The sequence below is a fragment of the Giraffa tippelskirchi genome, chromosome 1 (genome assembly GCF_054371585.1).
Source record: "Giraffa tippelskirchi isolate mGirTip1 chromosome 1, T2T-mGirTip1v1.2.pri, whole genome shotgun sequence".
NCBI lineage: Eukaryota > Metazoa > Chordata > Mammalia > Artiodactyla > Giraffidae > Giraffa > Giraffa tippelskirchi.
The window spans coordinates 110,884,812-110,911,953 of NC_137275.1; the positions used below are offsets into that span (position 1 = coordinate 110,884,812).

At 46.3% G+C, this 27,142-nt stretch overlaps 1 protein-coding gene across 3 annotated transcripts in view; it reads right to left on the reverse strand.

Moving 5' to 3' along the window:
• Positions 1 to 14,370: 14,370 nt before the first annotated feature.
• LOC145505864 (uncharacterized) overlaps positions 14,371 to 27,142 on the reverse strand; it is a 92,029-nt gene continuing 79,257 nt past the window's right edge. For 2 of the 3 annotated variants that reach the window (XM_081488998.1, XM_081488990.1), the window contains 4 exons: positions 21,862 to 22,083; positions 19,380 to 19,529; positions 16,513 to 16,736; positions 14,371 to 14,705 (listed from right to left, as the gene is read on the reverse strand). In XM_081488998.1, coding sequence (XP_081345124.1) covers positions 14,387 to 14,705; positions 16,513 to 16,736; positions 19,380 to 19,529; positions 21,862 to 22,083 — 915 coding nt within the window. In that variant the 3' untranslated portion in view covers positions 14,371 to 14,386. The remainder of the gene's footprint in view (positions 14,706 to 16,512; positions 16,737 to 19,379; positions 19,530 to 21,861; positions 22,084 to 27,142) is intronic. The other variant, XM_081489009.1, reaches the window with a different exon arrangement.

A 27,142-nucleotide genomic window follows, 5' to 3' on the forward strand; every position in this document is an offset into this window, starting at 1 on the left:
AGGGCTCCTCTCCCAATGGGTCCCACCCTCTCCTTCCTCCCCTGTATCGACAAGTCTGTTCTCTACGAGGTTCATCGGTGCCATTTTTCCAGATTCTCTATATATGCTGTCATATTCCTGGGTGGCTCAGAATCTGCCTGCCAGTGTAAGAGACACAAGCGTGATTCCTGGGTCAGGAAGATACCCTTGAGCAGGATATGGCAACCCACTCCAGTATTCCGGCTGGAGAAATCCCATGGACAGAGGAGCCTGGCAGGCTACATACAGACCATGGGGTCGCAAAGGGTCAGACACAACTGATTGACACACACATATACAATACTTCTTTTGACTTGCTTCACTCTGTATAACAAACTCTGTGTTCATCCACTTCACTATAACTGACTCAAATTCATTCCTTTTCATGACTGAGTAATATTCCATTGTATATATGTAACACATCTTCTTTATCCATTCAGCTGTTGATGGACATCTAGGTTGCTTCTATGTCCAGCATTATTGTAAATAATGCTGCAGTGAACATTGAGGTACATGTGTATTTTTGAATTGTGCTTTTCTCAGGGTATATGCCCAGGGATTGCTGGGTCATGTTGTCGATTTATTCCAATTGTTTTTTTTTTTTTTTTTGTATTTTCTTTAAAGGATTACTTTATTAATTCTAAGTACATAACATAAAGTATACTAATTTTAAATGCACAATTTTTCAAAACATGTATACATCAGTAAAACTACCACTCATAGGAAGGTATTGAACATTTATTTTACAATGAATGCCATGTTATCTACCGCATAAATCAGCTTAAATGTTACAACCTGTACTGTATGTCTTATAAATATGCTGTAGCTTGAGTTGTCTAATAAAAATATTGCTCCCTACTTGCATTTCTATGACTCTTTGTTTTCACTATCTTTATACTCTTTTATGGTTTGTTTTCTACAAATATGAGTATCCAGGGTTACAGAGCCATACTGTTCTTCATAGTGGCTCTATCAATTTACATTCCCACCAACAGTGCAAAAGGGCTCCCTTTTCTCCACATCCTCTCCAGCATTTATTGTTTGTAGATTTTTTTTGATGATGGCCATTCTAACCGAGGGCTTCCCTGATAGCTCAGTTGGTAAGAACCTGCCTGCAATGCAGAAGACCCCAGTTCGATTCCTGGATCGGGAAGATCCACTGGAGAAGGGACAGGCTACCCACTCCAGTATTCTTGGGCTTCCCTTGTGGCTCAGCTGGTAAAGAATCCGCCTGCAATGTAGGAGACCTGGGTTTGATCCCTGGGTTGGGAAGATCCCTTGGAGAAGGAAATGGCAACCCACTCCAGTATTCTTGCCTGGAGAATCCCATGGACAGAGAAACCTGGTGGGTTAGGGGTCCATGGGGTCGCAGTTGGACCTGACTGAGTGACTAAAACTTTGATTGTAACCATGTGAAGTGATACCTCATACAGTTTTAATTGCTCTAATAATGAGTGATGTTGAGCATCTTTTCACGTGTTCATTGGTCATCTGTACGTCTTCCTTGGACAAATGTCTGTTTAGGTCTTCTGCCCAGTTTTTGGTTGGGTTTGTTTTTCCGATGTTGAGCTGCATGAGCTGCTGGTATATTTTGGAGATTAATCCTTTGTCAGTTGCTTCATTTGCAATTATTTTCTCTCATTCTGAGGGTTCCCTTTTCATCTTGTTTGTAGTTTCCCTTGCTGTGCAAAAGTTTTTAAGTTTTATTAGGCTCCATATGTTTATTTTTGTTTTTATTTCCATTACTCTGGGAGGTGGGTCATAGAGGATCTTACTGTGATGTATGTCACACAGCGTTCTACCTATGTTTCACTCTAAGACTTTTATTGTTTCTGGTCTTACATTCAGATCTTTAATCCGTTTTGAGTTTATTTTTGTATATGGTGTTAGGAAGTGGTCTAATTTCATTCTTTTACATATAGCTGTCCAGTTTTCTCAGCACCACTTATCGAAGAGGCTGTCCTTTCTTCATTGTATATTCTTCCCTCCTTCGTCAAAGATAAGGTGCCAATATGTGCATGAGTTTATCTCTGGGCTTTCTACCTTCTTCCATTGATCTGTATGTGTTTTTGTGCCAGTACCATCCTGTTTCAATGACTGTAGCTTTGTAGTATATCTGAAGCCAGGAAGGTTGATCCCTCCAGCTCTGTTTTTCTTTCTTAAGATTGCTTTGGCTATTTGGGGTCTTTTGTGCTTCCAAACAAATTGTAAAATTATTTGTTCTAGGTCTGTGAAAAACAATGCCTTCGGTAATTTATAAGGATTGCATTGAATCTGTAGTTTGCTTTAGGTAGTTTAGTCATTTTCACAATATTTATTCTTCCAGTCCAGGAACATGGTATATCTTTCTATCTGTTTGTGTAGTCTTTGATTTCTTTCCTCAGTGTCTTACCATTTTCTGCATACAGGTCTTATGTGTCTTTAGGTAGGCTTATTCCTAGGTATTTTATTCTTTTTGTTGCAAACACATTTCTTACTCTTAAGAACTGTTTTTTTTCCAAGAGAAAAATTTCCTGTAGCCTCTATCTGATTTTGGATAATTTCTACTGCTGTTACATTTTCGACTTTTTATTTCATCTGGCTCTATAATTGTTATCTAGTATAATTTTTTATCTACACTGGTTGAGTCTACACGGCCATTTTACTTGGACAACATTTCTGGACATTCTCTCTCTCTCCCTCTCTGTTAAAAGCTGACATCTATTTATTTATGTTTGGCTGTTCTGGGTCTTTGTTCCTGCATCGGCTTTTCTCTAATGGTGGTGAGCAGGGTCTATTCTGAAGTTGTGGTGTGTGAGTTTCTCATTTCATTGGCTTCTCTTGTTGTGGCTCCTGGGCTCTAGAGCACAGGCTTAGTAGTTGTGGCTCCAGGCTTAGTTGCTCTGAAGCATGTGGAATCCTTCCAGACCAGGGATTGAACCTGTGTCGCCTGCATTGGCAGGTGGATTCTTAACCACTGGACCACCAGGGAAGTCCCGGATGTTCTCTCTTTATGCATAAAATGTAATTAGTAAAAATCCTGTGAACATAATCTTCTAAGTATTAAAACTTTTCTTTCTTTAAAGAGATTTCCTTAGAGTATTAGTGCACAATTGGTCAAAAACATAAACATTTTTCAGATATATTGTATTATGATGAGATAAATAAATGATTTTTCTCAAATCCCTGTGGGTGAATGTTGCTGGTAGCTGGAATGGGAGAGTAATAGTAAACCAGCAAGCATTCCAGTGTTTTAAAAGAGGGTAAGCTTTGCAAAGCATATTCAGATCAGTATTGTGGTAGGAACAAGAGAAGTTTGTTTGTTTGTTTGTTTGTTTACAAGAACATAATTCACTTCTGTGAAGCTCTGAGTAATATGAACATTGTGAATGTCTCATTGAAACATTTACCAGTTTACAAGTTGACAAATTTGGTTCAGAAAGATTTTCTCTTCAATCATTATTATCATCATCTCAGTTTCTAATAAAAACACTGAAAAGCACAACCTCCCTAATGACTATTAATTTTGCTCTTCTTACTTTCTTAGATACATCGTGTTGTCAGAGTTAAAATCGAACATAACTGGGGAAACACGATGCTACAAATAGGAAAAGTGGGAAAGTTTTTACTCAAATTGTCACTTGGTATCAAAGACCTATATAATAACAATGCTTAATTTTCTTGGTTCTCTTTAAATCCCTTGAAAGTACTTGAAAATTGAACAGAAATCAGACGCTGTGGAAATACTAGATGTATTAGTAGCTAAATACAGTGTTTGAAAACAATTCAGTGTACAATTCAGACTTTTGCAGAATTTGAACAGCAGTGAACATCTGCAAGAATGTAATTAATCTTAACCCAACGAAGCTGGTTTTCCTAAATCCTAGGCATGACTCCCTGACTGCAGTGAGGGGTCCTTTGCCTTACTCTGACTGCACAGGTCACACTGTCTCAGTCTCCTGCTCTGTGAACGCTTTCTCTTCCCCACCTCCCTATTTGGAAATGTCCCCTGATTCGTATTAGGTCCTTTTCTGTTTCTGTGTAAACACTTGTCCTAATTTATCTCATTTAATTCCTGAACTTTGAAACCGTCTATCAACTTAGGAGTCCCAATTTTTGGATTGGCCCCGAGCTCCAAAATGTTTATTCAACACCCTCACTTGAATGTCTACAAAGAGAAAAACAAATATCATGTGTTAATGCATATATATGGAATCTGAAAAAATGGATATAGGTTATCTTATTTACAAAGCAGAAATATACATTCAGACATAGGGAACAAATGAACAAATGTATAGACACCAAGGAGAGGGAGAGAGGATGAATTGAGAGAACGGGATTGACACACATGTATTATTGACACTATGTATGAAGTAGGTAACTGATGAGAAGGTACTGTATAGCTCAGGGACCTCTACTCAGTGCTCTGTGACCTCGTAAGAGTGTTAGTCATGCAATCGTGTCCGACTCTTTGCAACCCCATGGACTGTAGCCCCCCAGGCTCCTCTGTACATGGAATTCTACAGGCAAGCATACTCGAGTGGGTTGCCATTCCCTTCTCCAGGGATCTTCCCGACACAGGATTTAACCCAGGTCTCCCGCATTGCAGGCAGATTCTTTACTGTCAGAGCCACCAGGGAAGCCCATGGTGACCTAAAGGGGGAGGAAATTCAAAAAAGAGGGGGTATGTGTATACGTATAGCTGATTCATTTTGCTGTATAGCAAAAACTAGCACAACATTGTAAAGCAACTAGACGCCAAGAAAAATTTTTTTAATGTATCAAGAAGGACCAGGCACTTTTATTCACCTCAATGCAGCCCACCCTCCCATGTGAGTCAAAGCCACCACATTCCTCCCACGACCCAACCAGCTGCTCAAACCAGGAATCTGGGTCTCACCCCTCAGAGCCTTTGTGTACCCTGAACCACCAGAAGGTCCTGTGACACTGCCTTGCGGTGTGTCCTGACCTGGGTCAGCGTCTCCTCTCACGCCAGCTAGTCCTCTGCTCCCTCGTCCTCACAGAGCAGCTTTGATGACCTGCTCTGCTCTGCAGTGTCCGGTCTGCAGGCTGAACCAGAGAGAGTTGGATCTGTCTCTCACCCCTCTAACATCCTTCACTGACAGACAGTTCAGATAAAACCCATCTTCTGCCCCAGTCTCGCCAGGCTGTGCTCAGGCCTTGGCCTTGCCCTGAGCCTTTCTGCCTGCTCACCTGCCTTTCCTTCCAGACCAAAGGCCGTCTCCTTGAGGGCTTGTGGACAGCAAACTCGGCTCCTGCTCAGAACCTTAACGTGACATGTAAACCTGCTCTTCATTTATGTGGACCCCTGTGCCCATATTTGGCAAGCGTGGCTCTTTCTTCTTATTGAGACCTCTGCTTGAACATTGCTTCCTTATAATATCTTAACCTGGCCAACCTGTTCTTTTTTTTTAATTTGATTTTTTAAAACTGAAGTAGTATAATAATGAGTACAATTCAGACAGTAAAGAATCCGCCTGCAATGCAAGATACCCAGGTTCGATCCCTGGGTTGGGAAGATCCCCTGGAGAAAGAAATGGCTACCCACTCCAGTCTTCTCGTCTGAAAAATCCCATGGAACAGTGGAGTCTGGCAGGCTATAGTCCATGGGATCCCAAAGAGTCAGCCACGACTGAATGACTAACACTTTCACTTTTCTGTGTTGATTCATAGTGTGCTAATTACTTCTGTACAGAAAAGTGATTGCTATATATACATATATATATACACACACATACATATACCTTTTATTTATATTCTTTTCCATTATGGCTTATCACAAGATAGTCAATGTAATTCCCTTTGCTGTACAGTAGGACTTTGTTGTTTACCCATCCTCTATATAAAGCTTGTGCTGTGCTGTGCTTAGTGGCTCCGTCGTGTCTGACTCTTTGTGACCACATGAATTGTAGCCCTCCAGGCTCCTCTGTCCATGGGGATTCTCCAGGTGAGAATGCTGGATTCGATTGCCATGCCCTCCTCCAGGGAATCTTCCCAACTCAGGGATCAAACCCGGGTCTCCTGCATTGCAAGCAGACTCTTTACCATCTGAGCCACAAGGGAAGCTCATATATAGTTATATATGATATATACAAAGCACCCAAAATAGTTTGAATGAATGAATTGGTTTTTCTAAGGATTTGGAACCGAGGGCAAGGCAGGCGGTCATGTTGGTGGGCCCCTGGACGTCCCCGTGTGGCCGTGCTCTCACCCTGTATGGCATATTCGGGTCACCTGTTAGTGTAACAACCAAAGTTACCAGTCACCCAAATTCATTTACTTTTCAGAAATATTCTTTTCCAAGACTTCAAAAATGTTATCACTGGTCATCCTAGCCAGCAATCCCTGAAACCTCCATCTTTGAAAACCTCAAGACTCTCTCCAAAGCAAAATAGGAAATGTTAGCTTTCCTGAATTGTGTTGCTTATCAATTATAACAATAGATTTTCCTTGTATAAGCCACATTTCTCCAACTCTAAATGTGACTGTCAATTTCATATATCGACAGAGTATTGCTCTTCAATCTAAAGCAATTTTTTGAGAGAATTCACATAGAATATACAATAGCTATCTATGTCATGCATAAATGAAAAAATATGATTTTAAAAATTATCTTTATCTCTGCACTTTGGACATAGACTGATATTCAAAAGCCCATTTAAGGCTGCCTCTAATTGGAAATTTGCATTCACCCTTTCCATTTTGTAGCAACAGAATTCATGAATTAAAATAACCTGTTTTAAATTATTTTTCAAATTAGAGACTCCAAACCTTACAAGAAATTTAGTTAAAACTCCAAGAAAAAAGTAACATACTACAAAATTATTTTCACCACTTTTAAAGTTAGATTCTAGTACATTAGTTATATATGTTAATTTGAAACAAAGTTCATATTTCTGGAATAGTAATTTTCATATATTTCAGAGAGATTAGAAGTCAGAGAATCATTCTCATTAAAGAAGGAGAAATACTTATGATGGTAAATGGGTCTCATATGACATTAAAAGCAATGTGTATTGAAAAGAGGTATCAGGTGTTTCTGGAGGATATTTTCCTTTGGGTTTGTCAATACCATTTTAAAAATTGTTTTTTATTTATCTGACTGTGCTGGGTCTCGTTGCTGCACAGGCTTTTCTCGAGCTGTGCAGAGCGGGGGCTCCTCTCCGTTGCAGAGTGCAGACTTCGCTTTACAGGGGCTTCTCTTGTTGCAGCCCGGGCTCTGGAGCACAGGCTCAGTAGTTGGGGCACACGGGCTTAGTTGTTCTGGGGCAGGCGGGATCTTCCCGGACCAGGGACTGAACCCTCGTCTCCTGCATTGGCAGGCGAATTTATTTGTTTTGAAATGGAAACACAAGATGCGTCTGACTCCCATGTGAAGGCTGGAGCCGGTCCTAGGAAGGAGCATCAGTTCTCACGGAGCAGATGTGAACAAAGCAGAGCCATAACCATGACTTAACTTTTCTTGAAATCAGTAAATAAAGTTCATGTCATCATATAAAAATCCTTCCCTGGTGGCTCAAGCAGTCAAGAATCCACCTGCAGTGCAGGAGACATTGATTGGATTCCTGGGTCAGGAAGATCCCCTGGTGTAGGAAATGGCAACCCACTCCAGCATTCTTACCTGGGAAATCCCATGGACGAAGGAGCCTGGTGGGCTGCAGTCCATGGGGTTGCAAAGAGTCGGACACGACTGAGCGACTGAGCACACACACTAGTCTTACCCATTGAAATAGCAAATATAGTTTTTGCAAAATAATATTTCATTTTGATGTGTGACTGTGAAGTATTTAAGAAATAGACAAGCTGGAATTTACATATCCAGGCATGTATTGTTGTTTGCCTTGGGAGATTATTAATGATGGCAGTGATGCCCTTGTTTCAGTGATAAAAGTGAGTATTTTTCAGCACCAAATGTGCCAGCTTTGTTCTAAACACTTTAAATAGTTTTAATTTGTCCCTGTAAACAAGCCTATGAAGTAGGCTTTATTATTTCTCCATAATATAGTTGAGGTTGAATATATGGAAAATGAGATTCAGATGCTCTGTGGAGCATCCTTGTGTGAGGTTTTAGTGAAGATAAGGACCTGGAGCGGCAGGCAGGAGAGTCCAGGCAAACCATGGGCTTGCCATCGAGGCCCCCCACATGGGAGGATGCGACACCCACAGATGGGACCATCACCTGTGGATGTGTGTTGCTTTGGGAGACTTTGCTAGAAGCTTCCGGTGAGATCTGTCTCTGGTTATGCAGCCAAGCCAGGCTGACTCACCTGCACCAGCAGTTCCTGGTTGCTCTGGGAGTTGTCTGGGGTTAGTCTGAAACTGCTGCAGTGGGACACCCGCCCGCGATGCAGTAAGGAGTTTCATGATGCAGCCCCCACTTTGGGCTTCTTTTCCCTTCGGGTGTCTCAGGCCCATTTTCCAGACCGCATCAGAGGCCCACTGGCTCATCCCCAACAATGGGCAAAAGCCACTTCTGCTGTTGGCGATTTCCTCTGACGGTGAAAGGAACAGTGCTTACCTCTGCCCACAGCGGGCTTTTCTTTGACCTCTTCAGTTAGTGTAATGCCATCAGCATGTCAGCAGAGCACTGTTTTCTAGATGGAACACAGGCTGGTCATCTTGATCAGCGGTTCCCAACCTTTCTGGCATCAGAGACCAATTTTGTGGAAGACAATTCTTCCCCCAGCCGGCGATGAGGGGTGTTTTCAGGATGATTCAAGCTTTCCATTTACTGTGCACTTTATTTGTAATCTAACCCCACTACTGATGATGACAGGAGGTACTGAACCACAGCCTGGAGACTGGGGACCCCTCCTCTAGATGGTCAAGGACCGTCTACCATCCATGCCATGTGGCACCCTCTGATAAGTGTCACAGGAAAGGGACCCCTCAGTGACATCCTTTCAAGAGTCCACAGGGAAATGGAGGACCCGGGGGAACACCAGCCTCCTGAACATCCTCCTGATGAGGTCCCATAATACGCTTCCGCCCCCAACCCCCATGATGCTGTGAAAGTGCTGCACTCAATATGCCAGCAAATTTGGAAAACTCAGCAGTGGCCACAGGACCGGAAAACGTCAGTTTTCATTCCAATCCCAAAGAAAGGCAATGCCAAAGAATGCTCAAACTACTGCACAACTGCACTCATCTCACACGCTAGTAAATGCTCAAAATTCTCTAAGCCAGGCTCCAGTGATAGGTGAACCGTGAACTTCCAGATGTTCAAGCCGGTTTTAGAAAAGGCAGAGGAACCAGAGATCAAATTGCCACTGGACCACTGAAAAAGCAAGAAGAGTTCCAAAAGACATCTATTTCTGCTTTATTGATTATGCCAAACCCTTTGACTGTGTGGATCACAATAAACTGTGGAAAAGTCACCAAGAGATGGGAATACCAGACCACCTGACCTGACTCTTGAGAAACCTGTATGCAGGTCAAGAAGGAACAGTTAGAACTGGACATGGAACAACAGACTGGCTCCAAATAGGAAAAGGAGTACGTCAAGGCTGGATGTTGTCACCCTGCTTATTTAACTTCTATGCAGAGTACATCATGAGAAACGCTGGGCTGGAGGAAGCACAAGCTGGAATTAAGATTTCCGGGAGAAATATCAATAACCTCACATATGCAGATGACACCACCCTTATGGCAGAAACGTGAAGAGGATCTAAAAAGTCTCTTGATGAAAGTGAAAGAGGAGAGTGAAAAAGTAGACTTAAAGCTCATCAGTCAGAAAACTGAGATCATGGCATCTGGTCCCATCACTTCATGGCAAATAGGTAAGGAAAGAGTGGAAACAGTGTCAGACTTTATTTTTGGGGGCTCCAAAATCACTGCAGATGGTGATTGCAGCCATGAAATTAAAAGACACCTACTCCTTGGAAGGAAAGTTATGACCAACTTAGATGGCATATTTAAAAGCAGAGACATTACTGTGCTAACAAAGGTCCGTCTAGTCCAGGCTATGGTTTTTCGAGTAGTCATGTATGGATGTGCGAGTTGGACAGTGAAGAAAGCTGAGTGCCAAAGAATTGATGCTTTTGAACTGTGGTGTTGGAGAAGACTCTTGAGAGTCCCTTGGACTGCAAGAAGATCCATCCAGTCTATCCCAAAGGAGATCAGTCCTGGGTGTTCATTGGAAGGATTGATGTTGAAGCTCAAACTCCAATACTTTGGCTACCTCATGCGAAGAGTTGACTCATTGGAAAAGCCCCTGATGTTGGGAAGAATCGGGGGCAAGAGGAGAAGGGGACGACAGAGGATGAGATGGCTGGATGGCATCACCGACTCGATGGACATGGGTTTGGGTGGACTCCGGGAGTTGGTGATGGACAGGGAGGCCTGGCGTGCTGCAATTCATGGGGTTGCAAAGATTCGGACACGACTGAGCGACTGAACTGAAAAGAAGTCTTCACTAAGAGAGAATCTTGTATCAACCTAGAGGGGTGGGATGGGAAGTGAGATGGGAGGGAGGTTCAAAAGGGAGGGTCTATATGTGTACCTGTGGCTGATTCATGTTGCGGTTTGACAGAAAAGAACAAAATTCTGTAAAGCAATTATCCTTCAATTAAGAAATAAACTAATTAAAAAAAAAAAATAGATGATCTCTCCTGGACTCCCAGCTTTTCCGCTGGTCCTGGGTCTGAGGACAGGAAACAGTGGTGGCAACAGTGTGGGGAACAGCTAACCCCTTCAGGGTCCAGACGGGTCTCACTTATACCTTTGCGCGAGTGGTTCAGCCAGGGGAGGTTTTAGGAAGCATGCACGGCCAAGTATTTTTATAAACAATGAGTGCGCTGTTTTAACCAACTAACCTGTGCCTTTTTAATGAGATTCTGTAAAGAATACTGATCCACTGCAGCCCCACAGGAGCTTGGTGACAACAAAGTGACTTAGTGCAAAATACAGCTGAACTCATTTAACAGGAGTTGGATAAACTGTGCACCCTCCCCTGATCTCTAACAACCACCCTCAGACAACAGAAGGCTAAAAGGCTAGAAATTATCCACATGGAACTGAACAGGGATCAATCTCAAATTCAAGTTAAAAGAAGCATTTATAAAAATCAGAAAACAACAAAGAACAGACCAAGGAAGTGACACCCCTGGGTTGACTATAGACTCCATGGAGAAAAACACCTGCCTCAAAGTCAGGGACCACGGCCAGGCCCTTCCCCCGGGCCTCCTCCTAAGGCAGGCCTCTGGGTCCCCAGCCTGGCCGCCCTCCCCCAGGATGGGAGCCCGCCCCACGGGTGCCCACGTGACTAGGACGGGCAGTACCGTGTCCTCACTTAACAAGAGGGCAAAGCAGGCCACAAAACGGGCGAGCCGTACACCCAGGTCACAAACCCCAGGGTGACGGTGCTGCTCTGCTGTGCCCGGCAGAAGGGTTCCTGGGCACTGCGCTGCCTGAACTGGAGCGCGGCTGCCCGAGTCCTGCGGAAAGCCCCAGGAGTGCTCGATTAGCAGGCTGGAAGCGAGAGAGGGACAAGGAAGGCCAGCCCTCGGGGCACTGGACTCCAACAACAGGGGCTCATCCAAGTGACCCGAGCGGAGAGGCACCGAGCTCCCTCCTGATGCTCCCTCCATCAGGGATGCCATGATGGACACGAGAGCCTCTGGAGGAAAGCGGGCTGGACGGCACCACAGCTAAGTGTCCAGGCTCTGATCAGACCAGTCCCCACCGCACTGCTGGGTGTGCAAGCCTGGGCATGGTGCCCAGCCTCTCTAAGCCTCAGTGTCCATGTCTGCTGAATGGGGATAACAGCAGCCTGGACCTCACCTGGGTGTCTGTGGGATTAGATGACAGGCTCGGAAAGCACTCTTCGGGGTGCCTGGTGCACAAGAGTCTCCTGCACACTGCTACCCACCGTCATTAAATTGGTTTCCCCCAATTCTAACATCTATGGTTCTGATTCGGTCATTTCTTTTAAAAAACCACTAAGTGGAAATTCCATGGTGGTCCAGAGGTTAGGTCCAGAGGCACTTTCACTGCCCGGACACAAGTCTGATCCCTGGTTGGGAAACTAAGATCCCGTAAGCTGTGCAGCATGGCCAAAATAAATAAGTAAATAAAATTTTAAAAATAATAAATAATACTACGTCCATTATAAATAAGCATGAGATGATTAGAAGGCAAACAAGTGGGAGAAAGGCAAACTGTTACAATTTCCCCAAGGAATGACCCATTTGCAACAAAATCATCAGCATATTTTAAGTGGTGGGTGAGTTTCATCACTTCCATTAAAATGTCAAGTATTCACCAGTACATAACCACATAGCGTTCATTCATGTAAAACGATAAAGACTCTTTAATACTTCATCGAGAAACAAAGGCATGCTAAATTACTAAATAGTTTACCTTTCGACGATGCTTCCTTAAATCACTAGGCTGATAGATGCATGCAAAGAAATGAAGAGAAACCAGATTTATTGCGACTTTGAAGCTAAAAATCCAAGAATCCGTATAGGCAAAGACAGTAAAGCAAAAATGACAGCAAACATATAAGTGAGATGAAGATTTAGAGAACATGTAACTGGAAACAGAACATTTTCTTGGACCACAGAAGTTAAATAAGCTATTCAGGATTTACTAGAGAAACACTATACATTATTCCTCAGCAAGATACAATTCTATTCCAACATCATGATTTGTTAAAGCACAGCATTCTGTACAACGAAGGGCCTTAACAAAGGGCCTGAGTTTTCTATTCTCAGCCAAACTTCCCTATAACTTAGTTTCTCTTAATAAATAACATGTTATACTTCAAAATAGTAATTTAACAGATGAGGAAGTTACCATAATACCTTTTTTAACACTGAACAAATCTAACCACCTATTGGACGTTAATGTAATATCTTTACGTAGAATCTGATTTCAAACTTCTCAAAATAAATTCATTAAAGCAGGTACCCTGTGAAAATATATAAGAATGAAAGCTAGAATAATAGCAGGTGGAGTCTTTACATTTTATGAACCATAGAAGATACATTTTAAGAGAGTCTAGTAGAGACATTAACCGTGCAAAAGCTGATGAGATTTACAGTCTTAAGTACAAGCACCAACACAGAAAGGATATTGTGTCAAAAGTCCATTAATTCTACACTTAGAGGATCATTTCTTTATGTAAGCATAATCTCATTTATGAATCACACATGCTACGTAGTGTACTATCCATCTACATTCTGCTTGTAACTGCATAGTGATACAATAATTCAAACTTCCTGCTGTGGGAGAAGAACATCATTTAATGAGACATGACGACAAAGCACAAACCCGACGAAAAGGGACACACGCTGTGGACCACAGCACTGCTATGACCAGAGCAAGTGGGAGGGCGAGGGAGGGGAGACGGATGGGTAAACTACAGCCTCCGGGTGGGGGGATGGGAGGCTGGGGTCTGGACTGACGACGACTAAGCAGACAACAGTATGAGACAGGAAATCAAAACCAATGATGAAAGCAGACACACCGTCAGAGAGCTCCAACAACAAGGAAAAAATATACAGAACTGTTCTTTTACAAATACTCGGAAAGAAATCAAGCATGAAACCACAGAGAAATTTCAAAGAATTTTAAATACCAACTAATTAGCCAGTGATGCAAATTATAAAAACAGTGTGTCAAGAGACCACAAAATGGACTAGTTACCACTTCATCTGCAGCTAAAATGATTCACCGATAATTTAATTATATGCTAACTAACAATGCAGCTACAATGAAATGGGTGGTAACAAAAAATAGTGATAGTACAAGTGCAGTTACAAAGCAGAGTGTTGCAGACATGATTTCATGGGGTAAACAGCAATGCACTCACAAAACCTAAGCTAAACACGCAAGAAAGCTGGAACATGTGCTTTAGAGCCGCACACTCTGTCACCAAAAGCCCTAGGTCGTCATCCCATTTTTAGACTCGGAAGAGCGAGGAAGCCCAACTTCTTCCCTGGGGCCCTGGGCTTTTAACCTGGTTTCACACGCAGAGCTGGCCTGAGCGTGCGGCCAGGTCCAGCAGCAAGCAGACCAGTTTAGCTTCTTGGTTTTGTTCCCACCGCATGCCCTGCACCCTGCAGCCAGGCATCCCCAATGGAAAACGTGCTGCACGGTTTTCACACACCATGAGACCTGCCTATGGTTACTTTCACGAAGCTGTCTGCTCCCTGAGAACAGAAAACTTCCCTGCAGCTGCTGTGCCCAGCACAGGCCAGGCCCAACGTTACAGAGGCAGGCTCTGGCTGAGTTCATGATGATGTGGCTAAGCCGGCGGTCCAAACATCAAGACTCACTTGTCGCTGTGTGATTACGGAATGATTAAAGACTAGCCAGTTTTAAAAATCTTACACCTCTGAGCGTAGCAAATGTATATCTGATTTTATTCTGGGTAAAAAGAGAAAAAAACAAAAAAGAAACAAATAAAACACAAAACCAGTGTGCTGGGGGAGGGACGCAGCAGGGAGGCCAGAGTCTTGATGTCCAGCTTGTCTACCTCTTGCTCCGGGCTGTGCAGCCTCCTTTGGGGCTTGGAGCGCCCACTGCTGGGCAGGCAGGAGTCGGCAAGCGAGGAGGTGGGACACAGGTTGAGGGAGCTCACAGATTCACGACGACGAAGGTTGCCTAAGCTCCCCCTGCACACTCTGCTCTCAATCTCCTCGACCCGCTGCTCCGTGTTCTCCTTCTCTTCTTGGATCAACCTAAAATAGAATAAAACTCTTCACCTGCCTTTGTCAGCAGAGGAACGTGTCTGGACAACAAATGTGGGCTTGCATTCTGTGTCACGATTAGCAAATTCCAGGAACAGTTGCTCAACTAACATCTCAGCAAAAAGGTAGGACTTTCCCTCTTTTCAACAGTCTCAAACTTAGAATAATTATCATTGAGTCTTACAAAGTGGCCCCTGATCGTTCACGTTTGATTTGACTGATTTACTCTAACATTCTGACGGGGCCTGGGTGGCGCCTCTCTCCCTGTGAGGAGATAACCTGAAGTTGACAACCTTCACCTTCCCCGCTCTCAGGGCAGAGATGCACGGCAGTGCCTCAAGTCTTTTCCACTGGGAATCGGGAACTCTGTATAATCAAACAGCAATTCACGAACAAGCTGGAGTTTCTAAACACAAGTCTCCAGACCAGATGAAGTGCTGAGTTGATTTTTTTTTTTTAAGGTTCTATACATACAAACGCATCACTTGATGCAGTTCTCCACCAGCTTTGTGTGAGTTTCTGGATTCATGTCAATGTGCTGCATTAACCTGTAATTCATGGTTACTGCTTTTCTCCCCTAATGTGTGGTGGATGATTTTATACAGCAGTTTAAATACTCGATTATGCAAATAAAATGATTTTCAAATTTAACTACAAGATTCTTACAGGTCGTAACCTCTCCAGTTTCACTTCTGCTTATACATACTGGAAGTTTTTCACCGTTGATAACAAGTTGATGGACAGCATTTGCCATTTACATCAAGTTAACTTGTGGCATAAGGAAAAATCACCTTTACCTGACAACGTGCTGTAAAAATAAAAATATTAATATATAACCGTTCCAGATTACCTGCGGGGACGGGGAAAGACAATCTTTCTGAGCTGTCTGTGCTCAAAGCCGGCCCACAGAGCAGTCTGTCTACGGCGTCAGAAGTGCAGGCGGCACCACCTGCGTTTGCTGGTTGGCCGTCACCCCCGCCTTTCCCCCGGGCCCCCCGTGCTCGGCCGACAGGAACGGGCACCTCGGCCTGGGCTGACGTGACAAGAACAATCTGAGCAGCGGCTCTGCCAGGTCCTGTGCAGGGTCACCGGCCTGCGACCAACTCTGAACGTGGACTCGGGACAGGAGGCATGGCTGTGCGGGTGTGGTACCAGGCAGATCTCGGGGCCCCCAGCCACCCGGCTGCACCCAGACCCAAGGCCCCCTGTTCACCACGAGGCCGGCCTTTGGATTCTAGCCCGTTTTGTAAATTGTTATAACTGCCAAGACGGTGTCTAAGGAAAACATCTTCAATATACTGATGAGATGAGAAAAACTCAAACACATGTCCTTGGACCACTGTCTTACTTACAACAAGCCAATCTTCACACTGTATTAACTTTAAAAGGAAAATGCAGATCTGAGTGGGAATTTGCCAACCCCAAAACCCCAGCTTTTCTGTTCTAGGTGGCTTTTCACCAGAACGTGGGCGGCTCCGAAGGACACACGAGGGCGAACCCTCAGTGCCGGAGGGTGCACGGGCCACAGGGGGACACTGCCTTGGCACCTCACCCACCTTGGGGCTCAGAGCTGAGAGGGGAACACCCCACAGCGCCTCCCCACAGAGTGCTGACAACACACTGTGGACCGAACGCCCTGGCTGACTGAGCTCTATAATCAAGGGCCATCTCGGAACTGAAAATTCTTGAAGCAGACCTGAAGTCAGTTTTCTTACTAGGGAACACTCAAGACTTGTCTAAGGAGAACAGCTCCTCAGAGAAACCAAGTTTCCAGGAAGCTGGGCTCGGGCGCACCCACCGGATCTCTTCGTTGATGCCGTCCAGCTGCTCCTGAAGCATCGCAGTCAGAGTCTCGGCATCGTCCTGCCCTCTGGGCGACAGCAGAGCGGCCGAGCTGCAGAGGGTGGCCCTGTCGTCCTCGCCGTCAGACACGTCCACGTCACTCTCGAACGCCTGGGCCACGCTGGCCGGCACGCTGGCTTCCTTGGCGCGCTCGCAGTCCTGTTTCTTCGGGGTCTGCACCTGGGCACGAGAGGACCACGTCTCGTCAGTGACCACGATTTTACATGGGAGCCCTGACTTTGGATAAATGGGCCATGCTTATGAGACACTGCCATCTCTTAAGCGAGCAGTACTGAAGAAACGGGCAGGAGGAGAATCCAGTTCCTAGATGGCCTGGTGACATTCAGGTCTTAGCGTGGACGGAAGGCAATCCTATGAGGTTTTTCATAAGGGTGGGCTGATGGAGTCAGAGACAAAAACCGAAAATTAAAAAAAAATACATCCATGCTTCCTTCAGCCAGGCGGAAGGAAAAGAAAAAAAAAATCCTTCAGCTCCGCAGCAGCTGGGTCCACCTCAGCCGTCATCACTTGTACTAGTTCACCGAGGAGTACAGTCCTCACAGGTTCCCAGCCCTCCGTTTTCCAGGCTGGTCTGAACACCTCAGACAGGAGCGAGCAGGGGCAGCCAGGGGACCGGAAGGCCAGCCCCCCGCGGCTCTCCTCTCCGGGCACAGGCACTCGGGCTGTTCTGGGGGACGGCCCCTCACACCCCAGGGGTGGCTCTGTCATCAGAGATGCCCGGGAGAGTGCCTGCTGGGCCCCATCCTGCTCTTCCACTCTCACACCTCACACCCTTCTCTCTGCAAATCTCCCCCCTGCCCCACTCTCAACCCAGGTCCTGCCTTCTTTTCCCAGACATGACCTCAAAGCAACCAAGGGGCAGCCTTGAGGGGCTGGTTTGCCGGCTCCCTGTCCCCCGTTGCCTGTGCCCTCACCCTCTGTCTTCGTCACAATCCCTCCCCAGGGCTGGGCCACCCCCTTCGCTGGCTCCAGCACCTCCTGCCATCATTCCTGCTCCGCTCCAGCGAACCAGCTGCCTATGGGTTCACCCCCATCAGCCCGGTCAGCACATCCTCTCCCTTTTCTCACCTTAAAATCGCACAATGGGAACCAGCAGATTCCTCCTCCAGGGCTCCCTGCAGCACCCACTGCAGGTCTCTGAAAGCTCCCTGGGAGCGGCCTCTACTGTCCCCTGTCCCACCCGGTCTCCAGCTCTCTGCAAGCAGGTGGTGTGCCCCACCCCGCAGGGCAGTTCCCCGGGGGCGCCAAGGAACCCATGTTATCAAGCCCCCTCCCCTCCTTGCCCCCGCAGCATGTCTCTCCCTGGGCTCCAGGCCCCTCCCTCTCTGGGGTTATTCCTCAGTCCCTCGCGCCCCTTCTCAACCTTGGAATGTGGGGCACCCCACGGCTCTACTCTTGCACCCCATCTCTCTCCACCAGCACATGCCTGGTGACTTTACCATGCTCGTGCCTTTAAATGCCATCTGTATGCCCACGACCCTGAGTCCTCTCCCGGATCCAGGCCGGAACACTCAGCTGCTGACGGGCTCGTCCACTTGAACAGGGCTGAGGCCGGCTCTTAGCTCCCCACCCCAGTGCCCTCCTCACTTCAGGAAACAGGCTCCGGCCTCGAGCTGCTCAGGCCTGAGCCCGGGGTCCTCCCTGATGTGGCCCTCTCTCTCCGTTATCCCAGCTTGTTGACACGACCCTTGATCTATCTCCGAGTGGCTCCTTCTCTTCCTGCCTCTGGGGCTCTGTTCAAGGTCACCCTCCTGGTGTCACCTCGTTGGCCACCCTGTTCACACTCAATCGTCCCCCCTTCCTTGGACAACTCGGGCACTCTGGTCTCCTTTCCCTGCTCGTTACTGTCAACAGGCTGCGCGGGCTTAAAAATGGATCCACAAATTCTTCCATCCTCCTCCCTTCAAGAGGCAGAGGGGGCAACTCCTGCTCAGCCCCTGAGCGAGGCAGGACTTCGCAGCTCACTCTCGCAAACAGAACTGAAGGTGTGCGGCTTCCGAGACCGGGGCGTGAAAGGCCCCGGGATACACCCCGCACTCTCGCTCTCAGAGGGTGTTCCGAGGAAAGCCAGGCCATGAAGAGGTCCACACGGCAGGGACCTGGGCCTGTCCCCACCAGCCAGGTGAGTCTGAAAGCCTGCCATCCAGCCCTGGGGGGCCTTCCCATGTTTGCGTCCTCAGGAGGCCCTGAACCAGGCCCACCTGCTGCAAAGCACAGAAACTGGACTGTGACCTGCTCACTGGGAAGCCACTAAGCTTTGCAGTGATTTGTTACATGGCAGTGGATAAAGAACGCACACGGTTTTTAATTCACTGCTGGAGTCCTAGTTCTGACGATGTCTGGCCCAAACTAGCTGCTCACTGAACATGGCAGCTCAAAACACAGACATGTATGAAAACATACATGCCATAAATGAGGCGAAAATACAAAGGTACTTAAACTTCCAATGAGAATTCTTCTCACTATAAAATGATGGGTATGTGTATCCATTTACTCGCAGGATGATTTCAATCAAAACGGTGCTAATTAGTACTGTGCTGGGCCTCACAGTAGGCCACAAGTTATCAAAATTGGTTCTTTTAAGAAAAAAAAGCATGCCTTAAAAGGAAACTCGTAGCCAGAAAAAGGAAAATGGGAAGACATAAAGCAATCTATCAACGCTTTGTTCCAAAACCATTTCAGGACCACAGTGTGAGGGGGCAGGTGCCTTACAACGTGGGAGTCACATGAAAAGGTGTTTACCTTCCTTCCTCAGGAATTCACCACCATAAAAGTCAGACACAGTTCAGTAAAAGCCGTTACCTGTCGATGCATAGAATCCTTATCTGCGATTTCATTTTCAAGTTTATCATTGAGGTCGTCGTGCACAGAGGTGGCTTCGCGCTGGGCGGCAAGGTAGCATCTCTCAAGGGTAGTGATTCGCACCTCCACGTCCGTGTTCTGGACCATGGCCTACACCGGGCATTGCAGAGTAGAAAAGGTAAGTCATTATCATGGAACATTCCGATACACGTACGCGTAAAAAAGTTGGACTAAATCCTAAGTTTCAACTCAAAAATAAAGTTAGCGTCCTCAAAATTAAAGTCCTAGACACGGCAGTTTCCTCGGACGTGAGCAAAAACGTGCCTACTTAAAATGTCACATTTGCCACGATTGGCACCCATATGTCTGTATTAACGTTCTGTCTGGCCACTCGGTTTCCCAAGCTTCTCTTCAACATAATCAACCCAAACAGCAAAGAGTATACTAAACTACCCTGTTATTGCATGAATTCCAGGAGGAATGGTATCTGGCATGAAGTCACGACCTCTGTCTGCTACACCACACAGGCGGACTGGATCCACAAGAGGGAGGGACCTTCGACAGATCCAACAGGGACCTCTGAGGCTCGTTTCCTCGGGTAAAAGTCGGAAAACTCTCATGCAATTTCCTCAGAATTCAAGTAACAGTAATGAGTGGAAACAGAAGTCAAAGTTTAACACAACTGGAAGCAGCCTTCTCAAGCCTAATTCTTCTAAAGCAGACTTACACCACATGTATGAAAGGGTCAAACCAGGACCAGAACTTGCTGCTGGTGCAACTCCCGTCCGCCAGGTCAAAATCCACTGCAGGTCCCTCCGTAGTCGACTACTAAGTAACCAATGTGGGCAAAGGCCTGACATTAAAAGTGAAAGGTCTCAAGGCCGCTTTTCCCAGAATTCTCTACATATTGAACTCTGCCACCTAATCTCCTCCTGTTGCCAAAGAGTAGTGGGAAAAGGTTATACAAGCGTGCAAATATTCTGTTTTGAGTTCTCACATTGAGCTCTCACAGAGAATTACTCACACCAAGCTACTAAACAAGGACACCTGCTGTAGCACATGTCGGAGGGGTTCTGTCTGAGACGGTCTCACGGGGGAGGGGTGGGGCAGGGTGGGCGCTGTCTGCCTGCCTACAAAGGAGAGGTGAGGCTCACAGGAGGAGGCCCGAACCCTCAGCACTCTTCTCTTTTCACAATGACCGTTAGGCAGTTTCTCATCAATCATGACAGCCGCAGACACGACCACCAGAAACATCATGACTCTACATGGTTACACAGCACGGGCCTGAGGCTCTGAGGGTGAGCAAACGCCACTCGACCTGTCTGACCGCCGGTATCAATGTCACACATCCCCTCAAGGAGCAGAACCTCAGAAAACTAGAGAAGACGGCCAGGCAAGCTGCCTCAGCAGGGCCCACACAGCGGGCTCCCATCTCTCCGAGAGAACGGGCTCCACAGACGTCACCAGACTCGCCTGAGTGAACCCGAAGGAAATTTCAGCATCATCAGGTATACATTCGACAGGCAGGTGGGGGGGATGAACTGGGAGACTGGGGTTGACGTATGTACACTACTGAGACTATGCGTAAAGTCAACAACGAGTAAGGACCTACTCTACAGCACAGGGCAGTCTACTCAGGGCTCTGTGGTGAAGTAAATGGGTAGGAAATCTAAAAAGAGGGATATATGTAGACACACACACACACACACGTATATATATATATATATATATATATATAAATATAAATATAAATATAAATATAAATATATATATATATATATATATATATATATATATATATATATATATATATATGACGGATTCACTTTGCTGTACAGCAGACATTGACACAGCAGTGTAAAGCAACTGCTAACTGCTAAGTCGCTTCGGTCGTGTCCGACTCTGTGCGACCCCACAGACGGTAGCCCACCAGGCTCCCCTGTCCCTGGGATTCTCCAGGCAAGAATACTGGAGTGGGTTGCCATTTCCTTCTCCAGTGTATCAAAGGGAAAAGTGAAAGTGAAGTCGCTCAGTTGTGTCCGACTCTTAGCGACCCCATGGACTGTAGCCTACCAGGCTCCTCCATCCATGGGATTTTCCAGGCAAGAGTACTGGAGTGGGGTACCATTGCCTTCTCCAAGAAAAAGGAAAGCAACTAGACTCCAATAAATGAATGAATGGATGAATGAATTTTTCAAAGAGGAACACACTGGGCACCCTAGAACTTGTAGAAATGAGGAGTCCACACCCAGGGTGAGCACAGCGCTAGGGATGCCCTCGTGTTGCTCCACTGCCAATGGACCGCCTGGACCAGGCCTCTTCTACCCCAGAGATCTCGACGCAGAGGCGGGGAGGCCGCCAGTCGCGGTCTCGCCAGCGCTCTGTGCTCCTACTCACGCAGCCATCCCAAAGCTCAGATCAGCCGGAGAACAAGGGACCCACATTCCACCTCAGGACAACAGACACGTCCGCTGTCACTCACTTCGCGGACATCCCGCTGTGGTTGTCTGTTCGCTTCCTCGGACGCGAGGAGCTCCTTCCTGGCCGTGTCCGGGTCCTCCTCCGGCTCTCTCACGTAGGCAGAGAGGTTTGCCAGGCACTCCTTCGACTGGCTCTGCTCCCCTGACTGCCTCTCGATGACCTCCTGGAGCTCGATCACCTTAGCCAGGTCTTCCTCGTGGCTTGGGGAGCCGTCGGAGGATCTCTAAGGGGGAAAGGAAGCCTTAGACAGACAGCCTTGTTTTGGGAGGGAGGGAACACAGCATTTCCGGGCAATCGGTGAGGTCAAAACTTTCTTCTGCACTCTGGGAGCTCACACGACCCTCACGGCCACTCAGATCTACATGGTGCATTGCTGACAGGTCCCAACAGCCCCGCACAGACTGGATGGTAAGGCGAGAACCAGACAGAGAGCGAGACCGAGGACTTGCCTTTCCATTGGTGCTTGGCATGTTTACTTGCTCGGGATTTACATCAAGCACCCCGTCCGTTAGTAGCTTTCCCCAGTTATTCTGCTCTTTAAGAATCATCTGCTAAACGTGAAGTCCACCGGACTTTAGGAAGCATCACTACGAACAAAGCTAGTGGAGCTGATGGAATTCCAGCTGAGCTATCTCAAATCCTGAAAGATGATGCTGTGAAAGTGCTATATTCAATATGCCAGCAAATATGGAAAACTCAGCGGTGGCCACAGGACTGGAAATGGTCAGTTTTCATCCCAATCCCAAAGAAAGGCAATGCCAAAGAATGCTCAAACTACCGCACAATGGCACTCATCTCACGTGCTAGTAAAGTAATGCTTAAAATTCTCTAAGCCAGGCTTCAGCGATAGGTGAACCGTGAACTTCCAGATGTTCAAGCTGATTTTAGAAAAGGCAGAGGAACCAGAGATCAAATTGCCAATATCTGCTGGATCATCGAAAAAGCAAGAGAGTTCCCGAAAAACATCGATTTCTGCTTTATGGACTATGCCAAACAAAGCCTTTGACTGTGTGGATCACAATCAACTGTGGAAAATTCTGAAAGAGATGGGAATACCAGACCATCTGACCTGTCTCTTGGGAAACCTGTACGCAGGTCAGGAAGCAACAGTTAGAACTGGACATGGAACAACAGACTGGTTCCAAATAGGAAAAGGAGGACGTCAAGGCTGTGTGTCCTTGTCACCCTGCTTATTTAACTTAGACGCAGGGTACATCATGAGAGACGCTGGGCTGGAAGAAACACAAGCTGGAATCGAGACTGCCGGGAGAAACATCAATAACCTCAGATATGCAGATGACACCACCCTTACGGCAGAAAGTGGAAAAGAACTAAAGAGCCTCTTGATGAAAGTGAAAGAGGAGAGTGAAAAAGTTGGCTTAAAGCTCAACGTTCAGAAAACTAAGATCATGGCATCAGGTCCCATCACCTCATGGGAAATAGATGGGGAAACTGTGGAAACAGTGTCAGACTTTATGTTTGGGGGCTCCAAAATCACTGCTGATGGTGACTGCAGCCACGAAACTGAAAGACGCTTACGCCTTGGAAGGAAGGTTTTGGCCAACTTAGATGGCATATTTAAAAGCAGAGACACTACTTTGCCAACAAAAGTCCGTCTAGTCAAGGCTATGGTTTTTCCAGTGGTCGTGTATGGATGTGAGAGTCGGACGGTGAAGAAAGCTGAGCGCCACAGAACTGATGCCTCTGAACTGTGGTGTGGGAGAAGACTCTTGAGAGTCCCTTGGAGTGCAAGGAGATCCGAACAGTCCATCCTAAAGGGGATCAATCCTGGGTGTTCATTGGAAGGACTGATGTTGAAGCTGAAACTCCAACACTTTGGCCACCTCATGCGAAGAGCTGACTCATTGGAAAAGACCCTAATGCTGGGAAGGATTGAGGGCAGGAGGAGAAGGGGACGACAGAGGATGAGATGGCTGGATGGCATCACTGACTCGATGGACATGGGTTTGGGTGGACTCCGGGAGCTGGTGACGGACAGGGAGGCCTGGCGTGCTGCGATTCATGGGGTTGCAAAGATTCGGACACGACTGAGCGACTGAACTCAACTGAAGTCTTCACTAAGAGATACTCTTCTATCAATCTCGAGGGGAGGGAGATGGGAGGGAGGTTCAAAAGGGAGGGGATATATGTGTACCTATGCCTGATTTTTCCTGCGATTTGACAGACAAGAACAAAATTCTGTAAAGCAATTATCCTTCAATTAAAAAATAAGCTAATTAAAAAAAAAAAAAAAAGATCTCTCCTGGACGCCCAGCTTTTCCGCTGGTCCTGGGTCTGAGGACAGGAAACAGTGGTGGCAACAGTGTGGGGAACAGATAAACCCCTTCAGGGTCCAGACAGGTCTCACTTATACATGTGGGCGTGTGGTTCAGCCAGGGGAGGTTTTAGGAAGCATGCATGGAAAGTATTTTTATAAACAATGAGTGCGTCGTTTTAACCAACTAACCTGTGGCTTTGTAATGGGATTCTGTAAAGAATACTGATCCACTGCAGCTCCACAGGAGCTTGGTGACAACAAAGTGACTTACTGCAAAATACAGCTGAACTCGTTTAACAGCAGCTGGATAAACTGTGCACTCTCCCCTGATCTCTAACAACCACCCTCAGACAACAGAAGGTTACAAAAGCTAGAAATTATCCACATGGAACTGAAGAGGGATCAATCTCAAATTCAAGTTAAAAGAAGCATTTATAAAAATCAGAAAACAACAAAGAACAGAGCAGGGAAGTGACACACCTGGGCTGACTAGGACTGAATGCAGACAAACACCTGCCTCAAAGTCAGGGACCACGGCCAGGCCCTTCCCCCGGGCCTTGTCCTAAGAAAGGCCTCTGGGTCCCCAGCCTGGCACCCTCCGCCAGGATGGGAGCCCGCCCCACGGGTGCCCACGTGAGTCGGATGGGCAGTACCGTGTCCTCATTTAACAGGAGGGCAAAGCAGGCCACAAAGCGGGCAAGCGGCACACCCAGGTCACCAACCTCAGGGTGACGGAGCTACTCTGCTGTGCCCGGCAGAAGGGTTCCTGGGCACTGAGCTGCCTGAACCGGAGCGCGGCTGCCCAAGTCCTGTGGGAAGGCCCCAGGAGTGCTCCATCAGCGGGCTGGGAGCAGGAGAGGGACAAGGAAGGCCAGCCCTCGGGCCACTGGACTCCAACAACAGGGGCTCATCCAAGTGACCCGAGGGGAGAGGCACCGAGCTCCCTCCTGAGGCTCCCTCCATCAGGGTTGCTGTGATGGACAGGAGGGCCTCTGGAGGAAAGCGGGATGGACGGCACCACGGTTAAGTGTCCAGGCTCTGATCAGACCAGTCTGCACCGCACCGCTGGGTATGCGAGCCTGGGCACGGTGCCCGGCCTCTCTAAGCCTCAGTGTCCATATCTGCTGAATGGGGATAACAGCAGCCTGGACCTCACCTGGGTGTCTGCGGGATTAGATGACGGGCTCAGAAAGCACTGGACACGGTGCCTGGCACACAGAGTCTCCTGCACACTGCTACCCACCGTCATTAAATTGGCTTCCCCCAAATCTAATATCTATGGCTCTGATTCAGTCATTTCTTTTAAGAAAACACTACGTGGAAATTCCATGGTGGTCCAGAGGTGAGGACTTGGCACTTTCACTTTCACACCGGTCTGATCCCTGGTTGGGGAACTAACATCCCATTAGCTGTGCAGTATGGCCAAAAAAATAAGTAAAGAAAATTTTAAAAATAATAAATAATACTATGTCTATTATAAATAAGCATGAGATGATTAGAAGGCAACCAAGTGGGAGAAAGGCAAACTGTTACAATTGTCCCAACCAATGACCTATTTCCAACAGAACCATCAGTTCAGTTCAGTTCAGTTCAGTTCCGTTCCGTTCAGTCGCTCAGTCGTGTCTGACTCTTTGCGACCCCATGAATTGTAGCACGCCAGGCCTCCCTGTCCATCACTAACTCCCGGAGTCCACCCAAACCCATGTCCATCGAGTCAGTGATGCCATCCAGCCATCTCATCCTCTATTGTCCCCTTCTCCTCCTGCCCCCAATCCTACCCAGCATTAGGGTCTTTTCCAATGAGTCAACTCTTCGCGTGAGGTGGCCAAAGTACTGGAGTTTCAGCTTCAAAATCAGTCCTTCCAATGAACACCCAGGATTGATCTCCTTTAGGATGGATTGATTGCATCATCAGCATATTTTAAGTGGTGGGTGAGTTTCATTACTTCTATTAAAATGTCAATCATCCACCAGTACGTAACCACATAGTGTTCATTCACTAACACGATAAGGACTCTAATACTTCACAGAGAAACAAAGGCATGCTAAATTACTAAATAGTTTACCTTTCGACGATGCTTCCTTAACTCACTAGACTGATAGATGCATGCAGAGAAATGAAGAGAAACCAGATTTATTGCGACTTTGAAGCTAAAAATTCAAGAATCAATATAGGCAAAGACAGTAAAGCAAAAATGACGGCAAACATATAAGTGAGATGTAGATTTAGAGAACATGTAACTGGAAACAGAACAATTTGTTGGACCACATTAGTTAAATAAGCTATTCAAGATTTACTAGAGAAACACTATACATTATTCCTCAGGAAGATACAATTCTATTACAACATCATGATTTGTTAAAGCACAGCACTGTGTACAACAAAGGGCCTTAACAGTTGTCTGTTCTCAGCCAAACCTCTCTATAAGTTAGTTTCTCTTAATAAAAAAAACATGTTATACTTTAAAATAGTAATTTAACTGACGAGGAAGTTGCCGTAATACCTATTTTAACACTGAACAAATCTAACCACCTGTTGGACATTAATGTAAAACCGTTACCTAGAATTTGATTTCAAACTTCTGAAAATAAATTCATTAAAGCAGGTACCCTATGAAAATATGTAAGAATGAAAGCTAGCATAACAGCAGGTGGAGTCTTCACATTTTATGAACCATAGAAGATACTTTGTAAAAGAGTCTGGTAGAGACATTAAGCATGCAAAAGCTGATGAGATTTACAGTCTCAAATACAAGCACCAACACAGAAAGGATGTTGTGTCAAAAGTCCATTAATTCTACACATAAGAGGATCATTTCTTCAGGTAAGCATAATCTCAGTTATGAATTACACAGGTTCTGTAGTGTATCATCCATCTACATTATGCTTGTAACTGCACAGTGATAACAATAATTCAAACTTAGTGCTATGGGGGAAAAACACCATTTAATGAGACATGAAGACAAAGCAGAAACCCGACTAAGGGGACACACGCTGTGGACCC